This window comes from Hyla sarda, chromosome 4 (genome assembly GCF_029499605.1).
Source record: "Hyla sarda isolate aHylSar1 chromosome 4, aHylSar1.hap1, whole genome shotgun sequence".
Taxonomy (NCBI): Eukaryota; Metazoa; Chordata; class Amphibia; order Anura; family Hylidae; genus Hyla; species Hyla sarda.
The window spans coordinates 272,282,838-272,299,578 of NC_079192.1; the positions used below are offsets into that span (position 1 = coordinate 272,282,838).

At 44.3% G+C, this 16,741-nt stretch overlaps 1 protein-coding gene across 1 annotated transcript in view; it reads right to left on the reverse strand.

The window, feature by feature from the left end:
• Positions 1 to 16,741, reverse strand: part of HELB (DNA helicase B) — a 63,408-nt gene that overhangs the window by 31,340 nt on the left and 15,327 nt on the right. Inside the window, exons 4-8 of the mRNA XM_056574228.1 lie at positions 13,866 to 14,675; positions 9,800 to 9,971; positions 6,004 to 6,145; positions 5,787 to 5,905; positions 3,227 to 3,311 (exon numbers count right to left, since the gene is read on the reverse strand). Coding sequence (XP_056430203.1) covers positions 3,227 to 3,311; positions 5,787 to 5,905; positions 6,004 to 6,145; positions 9,800 to 9,971; positions 13,866 to 14,675 — 1,328 coding nt within the window. The remainder of the gene's footprint in view (positions 1 to 3,226; positions 3,312 to 5,786; positions 5,906 to 6,003; positions 6,146 to 9,799; positions 9,972 to 13,865; positions 14,676 to 16,741) is intronic.

The window sequence follows — 16,741 nt, forward strand, 5'->3', positions numbered from 1 at the left end:
AGACCTCAAATGTACATAGTGCACCCTCACTCCTGAGCCTTGTTGTGAGTCAGTAGAACATTTTACGCACACATCTGGGTTATTTCCGTACTCAGGAGAAATTGCATTACAAATTTGGAGGTCTTTTTTTTTTTTTTGCTTTTACCGCTTGTGAAAATAAAAAGTATGGGGCAACACCAGCATGTTGGTATAAATTTTTATTTTATTTTTTACACTAACAGGCTGGTATAGACCCCAACTTTTCCTTTTCATAACGGGATAAAAGGATAAAAAGCCCCCCAAATTTGTAGTGCAATTTCTCCCGAGTACGAAAATACCCCATATGTGGCCCTAAACTGTTTCCTTGAAATACGACAGGGCTCTGAAGTGAGAGAGCGCCATGCGCATTTGAGGACTTCATAGGGATTGCATAGGGGTGGACATAGGGGGATTTTACGCCAGTGATTCCCAAACAGGGTGCCTCCAGCTGTTGCTAAACTCCCAGCATGCCTGGACAGTCAGTGGCTGTCCGGAAATGCTGGGAGTTGTTTTGCAACAGCTGGAGGCACAGTTTTGGAAACACTGCCGTACGATACGTTTTTCATTTTTATTGGGGGGGGGGGGGGGGGGGAAGTAAGGGGTGTATATGTAGGGTTTTACTCTTTATTATGTGTTAGTGTAGTGTAGTGTTTTTAGGGTACACACTGGCGGGCGTTTACAGTGAGTTTACCGCTAGGAGTTTGTGCTGCGGCGACAAATTTGCCGCAGCCCAAACTTGAAGCAGAAAACTAACTGTAAAACTGCCTGTGTGAATGTAACCTGTACATTCACATGGGGGGGGAACCTCCAGCTGTTTCAAAACTACAACTCCCAGCATGTACTGACAGACCGTGCATGCTGGGAGTTGTACTTTTGCAACAGCTGGAGGCACACTGGTTGGAAAACCTTCAGTTACCTAACTCAGTTTTTTCCAACCAGTGTGCCTCCAGCTGTTGCATAACTTCAACTCCCAGCATGTACTGATCGCCGAAAGGCATGCTGGGAGATGTAGTTATGCAACAGCTGGAGGTACGCAACTACAACTCCCAGCATGCAGAGACAGCTGTTTGGGCATGCTGGGATCTGCAGTTTTGCAACATCTGGAGAGCTATAGTTTAGAGACCACTGCACAGTGGTCTCCAAACTGTGGACCTCCAGATGTTGCAAAACTACAAACCCCAGCATGCCTGGACAGCAAACTGCTGTGTGGGCATGCTATCAGTTGTAGTTTTGCAAGATCTGGGAGTGCACAGTATAGTGATCACTGTGCAGTGGTCTCAAACTGTAGACCTCCAGCTGTTGCAAAACTGCAAATCCCAGAATGCCTTAAAAGCTCTCTGGGCATGCTGGGAGTTGTAGTTTTGCAACATCTGGAGGGTTACAGTTTAGAAACCACTATAGTGGTCTCAGACTGTAGCCCTCCAGATGTTGCTAAGTAACTCACCGGCTTCTGTAGGATCATGGGAGCTGCGTCGCCGTCCTCTTCTTCTGCCGATCGTCGCCAGCTGCCGCCATCGATCGTCACCCGCTGCCGTCGCCGATGGGCGAGTGGACTTCGGCGCCCGGTGCCTGTCGGTTTCCCTGTCCTGCCCCGCCTATTGTGGGTGGGCAGAACGGGGAAACCGAAAGTAAAGCCCCCCGCCCCCGAACTGCTATTGGTGGTCGCGTCTAGACCACCAATAGCAGGGATAGGAGGGGTGGCACCCCTGCCACCTCACTCCTATCTCTACAGGGGGATCCTGGGTGTCATGGACAACCGCGAATCCCCTTCTATTCCGGGTCACCATAGACCCGTATGACCCGGAATCGGCGCAAATCGAAAGTGTAAATTCACTTGCGATTTGCGCCGATCACCGACATGGGGGGGTCTGATGACCCCCCTCGGCATTTGCACGGCATGCCTGCTGAAGGATTTCAGCAGGAATGCCGTTCCGATCTCTGCCCGGCGGGCGGCAGAGACCGGAGAAATACCAGGATGTCCGGAGAAGTCCTTGGTCCTTAAGGCACAGGGTACAAGGACGTCCCCGGATGTCCTTGGTCCTTAAGAGGTTAAGTAGAATATGTCACGAAAAAAAACTCTCAGAATCAGTATGAGGAGTCAAAGCTTCCCAGAGTTATTAATGCTAAAGTGACACAGGTCAGATTTGCAAAAAGTCAAAACAGGCTGTGTCTTTAAAGGGGTTAAAAATCCCTTTTCAGTGCAAATTAATATCAGCGGATTCAATCCCAACTGGTGGCCTACAAGGTCCCATTGCCAAGGACCACTTCAAAAAGACCTGGAATTAGCAGGCACTGCTGTCTCAAAGAAAAAAAGTATGTAATGCACTCCGGCGCCATGGCCTGTATGCACGCTCTCCATAGCTGAATAAAATGCACATTGATGCTACCGGTAGTTAATAGTTTTCTGCACAACATTTGGAAAAGCCACTGAGATTCTGGGAGAATTTTGTATGGTTAGATGAGAGCAAAATTTAACTGTTTTAATACCATAGTGCACACTATGTTTGGAGGAGAAATGGCACCGCACATCACCCTATAAACACCATACTAACAGTGAAGTTTGGAGGTGGGATTGTCATCATGTGGGGGCAAATGATACTGGCAGCTTGAACAAAATCTGTTGTCATCTACCAGGATGATGAAGAAGAAATAAGGATTAACATTTCAGCAAGACAATTATCCCAAACACACAGCCAAGGAAACTCTCAAATGGTATAAAAAAATTTTTAAAAAAAAGTTGTTAGAGTGGCCCAGACAATCACCTGACTTAAATCGCATAAAATATCTATGGAAAGAACTAAAAGGTTCAGCATTCATAGAACAGGCCCACAGAACCTTCAAGATTTGAAGACTGTTTGGAAGAATGGGCCATAATCCCACCAGAACAATGCATGCAACTAGTTTCTTTATACAGGAGGCATCTTGAAGCTGCTATTAAACAAAGGCTTGAATAATACATACAAATAAATAAAAGTATTGAATAAATATCAGTAAGTGTGTTCAATACTTTTTTCCTGTGTCATTTTACATTATTACACATAACCTAATTTCTGAGCTGATTTGTTTTGGTTTCTTTCTATGGATTACTTGGGTTTATTAAAAAATTGTGGGAAAAAAAAATTGTGAAAAAAATTGTAACATATTTTAATACTCATTTTACCCGCTAAATTGTAAGTGACACATGAAATCTTATTAGGCCTCTTGTTACCTCCTAAATGCAATAAACTGTGAACGTTTATCATCTTCTAATCCTGGCCCATTCTTCAGTAGTGCTGATATAGCAGTGCTCAGATCTGTATACAAAAAAAAAAAAAAAGATTTAGAAACCGACAAGGCAGCCAATATTCAGAAAATATCTTGTGATTGGTCAGTAGAAGACAACATAAGAAGCTAGTCCTCAACTAAGCTCCAACTGTAAGCAGCAAATAACCCCTGCATGTGTATGAAGATCACCAGGACCGGCCTCACTCCCAGTACCAGTAATGCTTCCCTTTCTGTGCCCAGTGGTTTCAGCATTTCTCCTAGGAGATCCTAGGAGACTATTGCAGGATGACCCGTAGATGCCAGAGAGGCAAAGTGGACTAGTATCTGTCACAGAAGATAAAGTCCAGATAACATACAGAGTCTGCTTTACAGATGTGTAAACCGTGTGCATAACTTTTACCTGATTGACCTGGCACCAGTATCCTTAAAGGAGAACTCCAGAACATAAAATTGTCCCCCAAAGTGCCGGCAGTAAAAAAATAAAGATGTACATACTTTCCTCCCCTCCCCCGGGGCCTCCGGTAACTGTCTCCGGTCTCCGCCGCGATCCACTTCCTGGTTGCCGGTGTTCGGATGAATCATACTGCAGTCCGACTGGGCCGGTGATAGGCTGAGCGGCAGTGTGATGTTTTCGGCCCCGGCAGCAGGTGGCGGTGTAGTGAAGAATTTTGTGTTCTGAAGTGTTTTCACACTGCCGCTCAGCCTATCGCCGGCCGAGTCAGACTTCGCTGCGGCTGGTGATTGGCTGAGCGCAGTATGATTCATCCGACCACCGGCAACCAGGAAGTGGATCGCGGCGGAGACCGGAGACGGTTACCGGAGGCCACGGGGGAGCGGAGGAAGGTATGTACATCTTTATTTTTTTACTGCCGGCAGTATGGGTGACAATTTTTATGTTCTCCTAAAAGAAATGTGGTATCAGCAAATGGCCTATTGTTTAAATAAAGTTTTGGTGTTTTTTTTTATTTTTTTTTATTTTACTATCTATATTTTAGAAATAATCCTGAAATCCTTCCCATTCTCACTACTAAGCCTAAAACTAAGCAGAGACTTTCTGTTCTGTCTTGATAAGAAGAAGGCTGCTGGAAAGTGATCTCTACAGTGAAAGGTGAAATCAGAAGTTACAGAAGACAATGGATGAAGCTTACAACTCAGCCTCCCCCTTCACTGGACAATGATCTCTTCACAGGTCACAGAGCATGCCCAGCAATGTTTCGTATCAATAGGACAGCTACTGTGTTTATTTTACCAATGTCCATGGGGCTTGCTGTCCGGGCATGCTGGAAGTTGAAGTTTTGCAACATCTGGAGTGCCGTAGTTTGAGACCACTGCTTTAGGCTCTATTTACAGGTATAGTAGCCTGTGCATACTTGATGAGAAGGATTTGAAGCAGTGTTCAGTTCACATTGAATTCTGCAGCATAAAATCTGTAGCTTCAAATTTTTTAGCGTAGAATACTGATACTTTTTACGGATACATACTTAATCAGTAAAAAAAAAAAATATATTGTTATATAATCTATTTTTAGGGTGCGTTCACACTGCGGAATGCACGCTGAATCTCCGCTCGTGGAATTCAGCCTGGCAGCCGCCGTCAGTGGTGGGACCTCATGGTACTGCGCTGTCACCACTGACGGCTATGCAGTGCTCGCGGAATATCCGAACAAAGAATGAACATGTTCATTCTCTGTGCGGAACTATTTCAGCGGCTGAACTGTCCGCCACTGAAATTGCTCAGTGTGAACGGGGGTCTCACGGAAACCCATTTATACTGCTGTAAAAGTTCACCAAATGGAATTCTGCGGAAATTGCATAGTGTGAACACACCCTTAGGCGATACCCTCCCTTTAATCATGACCAGCAGAAGAATATAAGCATGCAAACCACTCTGATGTATATACATCAAGTAAATTATTCAAGCCCAGAATCACACTCCACAGTGTCCCTAAACATGTGTGTGTAAGTGAATCTATGCGAAACGGCGTTGGGGTGGCGGTCTCAGTAGTAAGGGTTGTCCTGTTTTTCCACGTGGATGGTGTGCGGTGTTATACCTATCTGTATTGTGGGCTATTGTTTGTGGTGGCAGATACCTGCCAATACATTGGCAGCAGTTATGTGCACTACAAGGTAGTACCCCATTTATTGTATTGGTGACACTGCACCTCATCTGTTATGTGGATTTGCATTTTTATATGGGTAACCCTAGTTGTATGATTAGCTTATAATTATACTGGTGCACAGCTCTGTGGGTAGAGCTGTTCATATATTGGTCATTTTTATATGACTTTACAGCAGGCTTCTTATATATATCCATTTAGGCATTTGCCCAATCAATTGTTATCAATACTGCTATTTAGCTTCATACCACTTTTTTGAGCCGCCTATTTTTATCTGTTTGTACCTGTTCCATTTTATGTGTTTTTAATAATTACTCTAATAAAGGTTGTACACTTCTTTTGCATAATGACTGTCTCTGTGGTTATATGTTTTGTAAGTGAATCTTACCAACATCATCTGCCAGGTGAACCAGAATGAATTTGTTGTCCACACTGGGCATTTCAGAGCTTGAGTGTCCATCAAAGTGCACACAGGCATCAAATTCCACACAGTACTGATGAGAGATTCTGCAATATAGAGAAACAAAAATACATTTGTAAAATAGAAATGACAACCAAATAAAAAAATGCTATATTCTGTATATCACTTCTCTAGTGCCACTTACCTTGTGGCATTATCTACAATAAGCTGTGACTCTGCCCTGTGATTGGTCTTCAGCTCAATTGCCCAATTCAGTGTTTTCAGAGCAGCAAATACATCTGCCAGCGTATTCCCTGGCTCTATACTTGGTAACTGGCGTACATCCCCTAGAGGAAACAAAACACAAGGTTTTACAATTCTTTGCTCAGCTTACATTACATTGCTTAAAAGAAATAAAAAATAAACTAACAAAATACATTTCTTGACCAAATAATTAATCATGGAGGAGTTGGGGAAAAAAAAAAAAAAAAAAAAAAAAACTTTCTACGTGTGATGATATATGTAAGTCATTACTATATGACAGTGATAGGATACATTTATTGGAGAAAACGGTACAATTAAGAGAAGGCTCTAGTACCCTGATGGGTCACCTCTAGGCTGGATACAAGAGGAGACACGGGTGGGCAAGGCAGCATACAGTTTATGTATGGCATCCTATGGCAAAGTTGCCCACAGATGTTGCAGCTAGGTCTGTAGATCCTACGCACTCGCATAATGGGCGATTTATGGGGTATTTCTCACAGAAAGGCCCCTCAAATCACTTCAAACTTAACTGGTCCCTAAAAAAATTCAGATTTTGAATTTTTGGCAAAAAAATTTGAAAATTGCTGCTATACTTTGAAGCCCTCTAAGGCTATGTTTCTACTTGTTTTTTTGTTCTGCGTTTTTTTTGTGTGTGAAAAAAATGCAAGAAAAAATGCCAGTGCAATTTCCTGCATTTGGCGTTTTTTCATTTGTGTGGAAATTGCATTTTTGGCCCCTTTGTTGGCGTTTCTTCAAAATGTAATGAAGATGTATTTAACGAAATTCATATTTTTTATACATTTTTAAACGGATCAATTTATGTGGGCGGGCACGGCACTAAAAATGTAGTTTACAATAATTAAAATGTAGCGTGCATCTCTGCACTATACTCTGGGCCGGCCAGTAATGAGAATAGACCAAAAGGATTTTAAAAAAATAAATAAATAAATAAATAAATAAAATAAAAAAAACACCACCAAACTTTAAAACGCAAAGTGGAAAAATAATTTCTCATTTATTTACAGCTAACATCTGGCCACAGCGTTTTTTCAATGAAAAAACGCCATTGGAGCTGTTTTGGCATTTTTCTGGGAAAAACACACAAAAAAATAAAATAAATAAAAAACCAAGTACAAACTTAGCCTAATGTCTCCAAAAAGTAAAAACGTGTCAACTTTATGATGCCAACATAAAGTAGACATATTGTATATTTTAATCAACATATAATGTATTTGGAATGTCCATTTTCCTCACAAGCAGAAAGTTTCAAAGTTAGAAAAATGCTAAATATTTTAGGATGCAAGTAACGCCAAAAATTTACCACTATGTTAAAGTAGAATATGTCACGCAAAAAAAACTCTCTCAGAATCAGAATAAAAGGTAAAAGCATCTAAGAGTTATTAATGCATAAAGTGACAGCGGTCAGAATTGCAAAAAAAGGGCCGAGTCCTTCAGGTGAAAATGGGTCCTTAAGGGGTTACGATTCGGCATCGATCACATTTCCATTGGACTCCTCTATTCTGAGTTCTGACAGCAATTCTGTCAGAACTAAGCAGAGAAAATATACATGCACTATTTTTTTTTTCTCCACTAAACTACTGGAGCCCTGACAGACTCCATTCAAGTAAATGTGGTCTGTCAGGACCCAGAAGTGTCCGTTGTGTTCCGTTGCTGAAGATAAATCTGGCGATCAAGCAGGCCAAGGAAGTGTTGCAATCTGGGAGTCCCTTACTGTTAGTGGGTGAGCATTGTACTGCTCACTACGAGTCCTCCATACTTGAATCAAACCATTGTAAGATACCAAACAGAACCTGGATTCATCACTAAAGACGATATGGTTCCAGTCCACAGCTGTGTAGGTGCCTTGTTCATGACACCACTGCTAACAAATGTAAAAGGTGGCTGACAATGGCAGGACACATAATGGGCACCGTCACAACAAAGTTACTTATTTTAAGGGCCTAGAAATGGTCAGGGCAGACACAGGTAGTATGATGAAGGTGCTTGTGCTTGTCGGCAGATCAAACAATCCTCTATACAGGTGGTCTGTCTGGGCTGCCCGAAGCCTGTTCGCCATGTTACGTAGCCACGGCCCCAATACATCCTAACAGCTTGGTCAAAAAAAACTAAATGCCGGGCAATTCTTCAAAACAACCATTCGGGTTTCTCAGTCCAATGATGCACCCCCTCTCAAAGTCTTTCACCTGGGCAAAATGTCTAAGTGCGTCATGAAGATGTGTCTCACAGTCAACTATCTCTCACTACCCAAAAGTAGCCTCTGAGAGCAACCTCATTTATCTGCCTGAGACATACCTGCATGCCAAGGCTTGCTGCAATATGACATTTCTATCTGTGTGCAATATTATACCAAGGTAAAAAAAAAATATTTCTGATTCTGTGTGCCCTATAATAAGGTTGCGAAAGAATATGCTTTCACATGCTGGGGACCTCTTTATATGTGGCCACTGCAGCTCTGGAATCGGGTGTTAGTCAGTTATTAATGGCCAATCCAGGGGATTGCCTATCAGCAAAAACTCGGTTAAACATAATTTAGGTAATTTTTTTTTTCAATTTTACTATGTATATTACAAAAGAAAAAATATTCTCTCATTCACTCTGTCCACGAAGCCAAATAAAAACTAACCATTAGGTCCTCATTTTTTACTAATTCTTTTTTTTGTTTTTTTTTGTTTTTTCATTAAAAAATTTCTATTGTGTTCCATTTATGTTAATAAAGTGAAATGTATTTTCCCATACTATTATCATCACAATTTATACAGAAAATGTATCTAGTAAATGATCGCAGTCCTGTTCTGTATAGAAACATTTTCAGCAGTCTTCTTTTCACCACAGGCAGGATTACAAAAAGGTGACACCAGTGAATAGATAAGATGGGATGGAGCCATTTACAGCTAGAGATGGAACGGCCTGGAGAAAAAAAGACCCTTAAAAACTGTACCCCCCCAAAAAAAAGCTGTTTTTGTTTTATTTTCTAATGATTGTTTAATTTATAAATCCACAGTGGGGCAAAAAAGTATTTAGTCAGTCACCAATTGTGCAAGTTCTCCAACTTAAAAAGATGAGGGAGGTCTGTAATTTTCATCATAGGTATACCTCAACTATGAGAGACATAATGGGAAAAAAATCCATAAAATCGCATTGTCTGATTTTTAAAGAATTTATTTGCAAATTATGGTGGAAAATAAGTATTTGGTCACCTACAAACAAGGAAGATTTCTGGCTCTCACAGACCTGTAACAACTTCTTTAAGAGTCTCCTCTGTCCTCCACTCGTTACCTGTATTACTGGCACCTGTTTGAACTTGTTAGCAGTATAAAAGACACCTGTCCACAACCTTAAACAGTCACACTCCAAACTCCACTATGGCAAAGACCAAAGAGCTGTCGAAGGACACCAGAAACAAATTTGTTTTTGCAAGATGGCTGCCTCCCATAATAATGTTTAAAAATATATATATATCTACCTCTACTGGGTAGAACAGAACTTAAAGGGGTACTCCGCTGCTCAGCGTTTGGAACAAACTGTTCCTAATGCTGGAGCCAGGAGCTCGTGACATCATAGCCCCGCCCCCCTCAATGCAAGTCTATGGGAGGGAGCGTGACAGCAGCTCCCGGCTCCAGTGTTCGGAACAGTTTGTTCCAAACACTGAACAGCGGAGTACCCCTTTAAAGCTCCATGTTTTGCTAGTTTTACAGTAAATCAGGCATCTCACATACCAAGGATTACAAGTTTTTCCAGCTTTGCATGGCAATATAACAGTTTCAGCACAGCACTAAACATACGGACAGAAACCAAGCTGGCTTCATCCACCACCAGGGCCTCCACTTTAGAAAATTTCCATGGTGTGCCTGCGTTTTGCTTCTGCCAGGCAGAATAGCTGCAAGTCACCTAAGAGAAGATAAACGTTTTATTACTTTATCTGTTTAAGAGTAAAATATAATGCATTCTCTGTGAAACTGGCTTTTGACCTAAAGAGTATAACTAGTTGACGACTACCTAGCACAGGGGTGTCAAACACCCGGCCCGCGGGCCGACCTCGTCATGTGGCCCGCGCCAGCCTTCACCTTTAATCTCACTAAAAAAAAAAAAAAGAGCCGCCTCTTCAGCGCATGCGCGGCGATCCTTCCTTCAGTCCTCCTGATCCTCCGCCTCTATGGTTGTACATCAGTGACGTCCCGTGCGTACAACCATAGAGACGCGGGAGGAACAGGAGGACGGCAGGATCACCGCAGGAGGACGCGCGCAGGCCCTGGTAAGAGACTGGCGGCGCGTTTTCTTCAGCGTTCCGGTCACCGTTCGACCGGTCCTGGCACCTACTGCTATGGTCCATAGGCCATAGCAGTAGATGTGACCCCGGGCCGGAGGAGCGGTGACCGGATCACAGTGGGGGCAGCACACAGACCTACAGCCTCCAGCCATACACTGTATATGGCTGGAGGCTGTATGTCTGTGGGGAGGGGGGGGCGCTGCCAACCTAATGTGGGGGGAACTATACTACCTACCTAATGTGGGGGGGGGGGGAACTATACTGCCAACCTAATGTGGGGGGGGGGGGGGGGAACTATACTGCCAACCTAATGTGGGGGGGGGGGGGGGGAACTATACTGCCAACCTAATGTGGGGGGGGGGGGGGGAACTATACTGCCAACCTAATGTGGGTGGGGGGGGGAACTATACTGCCAACCTAATGTGGGGGTGGGGGGAACTATACTGCCAACCTAATGTGGGGGGAACTATACTGCCAACCTAATGTGGGGGGAACTATACTGCCAACCTAATGTGGGGGGAACTATACTGCCAACCTAATGTGGGGGGGGGGAAACTATACTGCCAACCTAATGTGGGGGGAGGGAACTATACTGCCAACCTAATGTGGGGGGGGGGGGAACTATACTGCCAACCTAATGTGGGGGGGGGGGAACTATACTGCCAACCTAATGTGGGGGGGGGGGGGGGAACTATACTGCCAACCCAATGTGGGGGGGGGGGGGGGGAACTATACTGCCAACCTAATGTGGGGGGGGGGGGGGGAACTATACTGCCAACCTAATGTGGGGGGGGGGGGAACTATACTGACAACCTAATGTGGGGGGGGGGAACTATACTGCCAACCTAATGTGGGGGGGGGGGAACTATACTGCCAACCTAATGTGGGGGGGGGAACTATACTGCCAACCTAATGTGGGGGGAACTATACTGCCAATCTAATGTGGGGGGAACTATACTGCCAACCTAATGTGGGGGGAACTATACTGCCAACCTAATGTGGGGGGGGGGGGAAACTATACTGCCAACCTAATGTGGGGGGAGGGAACTATACTGCCAACCTAATGTGGGGGGGGGGGGAACTATACTGCCAACCTAATGTGGGGGGGGGGGGGGGACTATACTGCCAACCTAATGTGGGGGGGGGGGGGGAACTATACTGCCAACCTAATGTGGGGGGGGGGGGGGAACTATACTGCCAACCTAATGTGGGGGGGGGGGGGGGAACTATACTGCCAACCTAATGTGGGGGGGGGGGGGGAAACTATACTGCCAACCTAATGTGGGGGGGGGGGGGGAACTATACTGACAACCTAATGTGGGGGGGGGGGGGGGGGAGAACTATACTGCCAACCTAATGTGGGGGGGGGGGGGGAACTATACTGCCAACCTAATGGGGGGGGGGGGAACTATACTGCCAACCTAATGTGGGGGGGGGGGGGAACTATACTGCCAACCTAATGTGGGGGGGGGGGGGGGAACTATACTGCCAACCTAATGTGGGGGGGGGGAACTATACTGCCAACCTAATGTGGGGGGGGGGGGGGGACTATACTGCCAACCTAATGTGGGGGGGGGGGAACTATACTGCCAACCTAATGTGGGGGGAACTATACTGCCAACCTAATGTGGGGGGAACTATACTGCCAACCTAATGTGGGGGGAACTATACTGCCAACCTAATGTGGGGGGAACTATACTGCCAACCTAATGTGGGGGGAACTATACTGCCAACCTAATGTGGGGGGAACTATACTGCCAACCTAATGTGGGGAGACATGCTGCCTACCTAATGTGGGGGGACATACTGCCTACCTAATGTGGGGGGAACTATACTGCCAACCTAATGTGGGGGAACATGCTGCCTACCTAATGTGGGGGGGGGGGAACTACAAGGTACTGTACATTGCGGTAGGAGGGGTAGCCTTATATGGCGAGTATATCCCAAACTCTACATTTTAACTGTAAAAGTTGGGGGTCGTCTTATACACCCAGTCGTCTTATACGCAGGCATATACGGTATGTGGGGGGGGGGGGTCCTACAGATACAACCGGCTCTTTGAGGGTGACCAAACTGCTGATGCGGCCCCCGATGAATTTGAGTTTGACACCCCTGATCTAGCATATCCTGCACAGCATGTGATGACTTTCACAGTCTGAGTTTGTACAGTTCCCCTGAAATTGAGGAGAGTGACGCTGAAGGAAAGGGGTACAGCGCTCAGTCAAGCTTTTCTGCCCCTTCATTCTAGCGAACAATGGGGGGTCTCAGCACCTGGATCCCCTCACTGATCCAAACTTCTGATGTGTCTCTATGACATGTCAGAAGTTTGCTGAAAGTATGGGTAGACTTTATGCCTATGTCTACATGTAGATATCTTCACATAATGAGCAGAACTAAACAGAACAAAAACTTTTGCAATCCTGCTAGATGGGCCCTGGTGGCTTCTTTCCCACCCTGCTGGCCTTTATTGATGGATCTCAGATCTATCGAGCAGAAGCCACTAGGGACCGTGACAATGACTTAGAACACATGGTCATCAGTGGGTAACGGTATATAAAAAGTGTATATTCCAGTTTTAAGAATTAAAAAAAAAAAAAAGTATTTTGAAAGTTTTTTTAATATGCCTGGTGGTTCACTCCCTCACCAATTATTTGTCTGTTTTTAATAAAAGAGAAGACTCTTGGTTACATGTGGAGCATGCACACCAATATACAGAATACCTAGTTGAGCTCTCAGCTGTATCCAGTCTCTGGTCAGCTCCTTCTCTTGCAGTGAAATTATATTTCACTCTCTTAAAGGGGTACTCCGGCGCTTAGACATCTTATCCCCTATCCAAAGGATAGGGGATAAGATGCCTGATCGCGGGAACCCCGCCGCTGGGGACCCTCGTGATCTTGCACGCAGTACCCCAGTTAAAATCAGTCCCCGGAGCGTGTTCGCTCCAGGTCTGATTACCGGCAACCACGAGGCAGGCAGCGTGTGACGTCACGCCTCCGCCCCCGTGTGAAGTCACGCTCTGCCCCCCAATTCAAGCCTATGGGAGGGGGCGTGACAGCTATCATGCCCCCTCCCGTAGGCTTGCATTGAGGGGCGGAACGTGACGTCACACGGGGGCCGAGGCGTGACGTCACATGCCGCCTGCCCCGTGGTCGCCTGTAATCAGACCCGGAGCGAACACGCTCCGGGGACTGATTTTAACTGGAGTGCTGCGTGCAAGATCACGGGAGTCCCCAGCGGCGGAATTCCCACGATCAGGCATCTTATCCCCTATCCTTTGGATAGGGGATAAGATGTCTAAGCGCCGGAGTACCCCTTTAATAGTGGCTGATGATCATGAGAGTTGCAAAAACTTATTGTTTGGAAACTATAAGCCCCTATATTCATAGAGAATGTAATGTAAATAGGACTTATAAACAGGGAATACAGCATGTCATTCTAGACTAATAATGGCACTATTTGCATGCTGAGGACGGTAATCTATAAATGAATACACTTGATAAATCGAAATATCATACCTGATGCAAGGTAGCAGCAGGAAGGCCAGTTTTCTTCTTCAATAGAGAAGCAGCTTTTCCTGTGGGTGCAGTAAGTAAAAAACGTATGCTGCCATTCTGGTCGGTGCTGGAGGTCACAGTATCACAAAACCATTCCTCTGAAGCATCAATGTCCTCTTCAAGGGCTTTACAGGCCTGTTCAACTTCATCATTCTCCTTCTTAATCATGGACTTGAAGACCCTGCTTACGACTGTGGTCTTCCCACACCCACCCTTGCCACTAATAACCGTCACTGGGTTTGCCAGGATCATTCTTACTGCCTCCTTCTGGTCCGCATCAAATATTGTTAAACATTCAGATTCTTGCAGATCCTGCGCAGCACCCTGGCTACGTAACCCATCCTGGTCATCTGGGCTTTCTTGCTGTTCTGGTGGAGACGGATTCTTTCCAAATATATCATGTTCATTAATGTCAAGACTCCCAGGCTTTCTTAACACTATCTTGTGAATATATTCTGCGATGTTAACTTCATACCAGTACCACCTATACAGGAAAATTCTTTGTTGTTCCTTTACCACAATTTCTTGTTCCTTCATGAATTCCAAGGCTTCCCATGCAGCTTCTGCTGTCATGTCCTTGGTGACTGCTTTAGTAAGCTCAGGGATGTCTACATAGGTGTCTCCTTGCTCCATGCATTTCTTTTTTAGTTCATTGTAGATAACCAATGCATTGAACTGTAAGACTGGAATCCTTTCCATGAGCTCTTCACACTGAAAAAAGCTTTCCAATGTGGCCTCACAACCACAAAGGTGCAACTCTCGATAAATTATCTGTAAAAGGGTGAAAAAAGTAATTGTACCAAACCACACAATGATGTTCACACATTATTTATACCACAGAGTGACTGCCCGAGCAAACAACAAAAACTAATGGTCCGATGTTGAATTCCCACCCCTTCAATACATTAACTAAAACTTTAACACTGAAAACGTCACATGTCCAATATGGTGGGATTATATACAACTATCCCTGCACAAAACCCAGCATGGCTACGTTGTTGGAACAAAAAACAAAACTAAGGGTCTCAGAACACAGCAATAACAAAAAACTTGCTATGACCTCAGGGACCAAATCCTAACGGTATGTTCACATGGGCAAATACATTTAATGTGCAGGATTTGAAGCTGCAGATTTTATGCTGCAGCGTTCAATTTAAACTAAATGACTGAACACAGCTTTAAATCTGCAGCATAGAATATGCGCAGGATACTGTATGTGAATACACCCTGAAGGGATTAAAAAAAATTATTCTGTGAATATTGTGTTTAGATCAGTGTGGACTGCTGCCTAACTCCTGGGAAGGATAACGCTCTTCAAAACAATTTAAATATCTGGGTACAGAAGTGCGATGTGGAGCTGCCCCCACACATACAGTAATGGCCGTAAATGTTGGCACCACTGAAATTTTTCAAGAAAATTAAGTATTTCTCAAAAAACGATTGCAGTAACACATGTTTTGCTATACATATGTTTATTCCCTTTGTGTGTATTGGAACTAAACCAAAAAAGGGAGGAAAAAAAGCAAATTGGACATAATGTCACACCAAACTCCATTAATGGGCTGGACTAAATTATTGGCACCCTTATCTTAATTTTTGGTTGTGCACCCTTTGGAAAAAATAGTTGAAATCAGTCACTTCCTATAAATATCAATAAGCTTCTTACACCTCTCAGTGGGAATGCTGGACCACTCTTCCTTTGCAAACTGCTCCAGGTCTCTCTTATTGGAAGGGCGCCTTTTCTCAACAGCAATTTTAAGATCTCTCCACAGGTGTTCAATGGGATTTAGATCTGGACTCTCCAGCACTTTGTTGCCATCCATTTCTGTATGTTTGGGGTCATTGTCCTGCTGGAAGACCAAAGATCTTGGACGCAAACCCAGCTTTCTGACACTGGGCTGTACAGTGGGACCCAAAATCCATTGGTAATCCTCAGATTTCATGATGCCTTGCACACATTCAAGGCACCCAGTGCCAGAGGCAGTAAAACAACCCCAAAACATCATTGGACCTCCACCATATTTTCACTGTAGGTACTATGTTCTTTTCTTTGTAGGCCTCATTCCATTTTCGGTAAACAGTAGAATGATGTGCTTTAACAAAAAGCTCCATCTTGGTCTCATCTGTCCAATAGACATTTTCCCAGAAGGATTTTGGCTTACTAAAGTTCATTTTGGCAAGTCTTGCTTTTTTATGTCTCTGTGTCAGCAGTGGCTCCTCCTGGGTCTCCTGCCATAGAGTTTCATTTCATTTAAATGTCAACGGATAGTTTGCGCTGACACTGATGCTCCTTGAGCCTGCAGGACAGCTTGAATATCTTTGGAACTTGTTTGGGGCTGCTTATCCACCATCCGGACTATCCTGTGTTGACACCTTTCATCAATTTTTCTCTTCCGTCCATGCCCAGGGAGATTAGCTACAGTACCATGGGTTGCAAACTTCTAGATAATGTTGCGAAATGTGGACAAAGGCAAATCTAGACCTCTGGAGATGGACGTGTAACCTTGAGATTGTTGATATTTTTCCACAATTTTGGTTCTCAAGTCCTCAGACAGTTCTATTCTCCTCTTTCTGTTGTCCATGCTTAGTGTGGCACACACAGACACACAATGCAAAGACTAAGTGAACTTCTTTATATTGCCCACACCTGTTACTTGCCCCAGGTGAGTTTAAAGAAGCATCACATGCTTGAAACAATCTTATTTTTCCACTATTTTGAAAGGGTGCCAATAATTTTGTCCAGCCCATTTTTGGAGTTTGGTGTGACATTATGTCCAATTTGCTTTTTTTCCCCTCCCTTTTTGGTTTAGTTCCAATACACACAAAGGGAATAAACA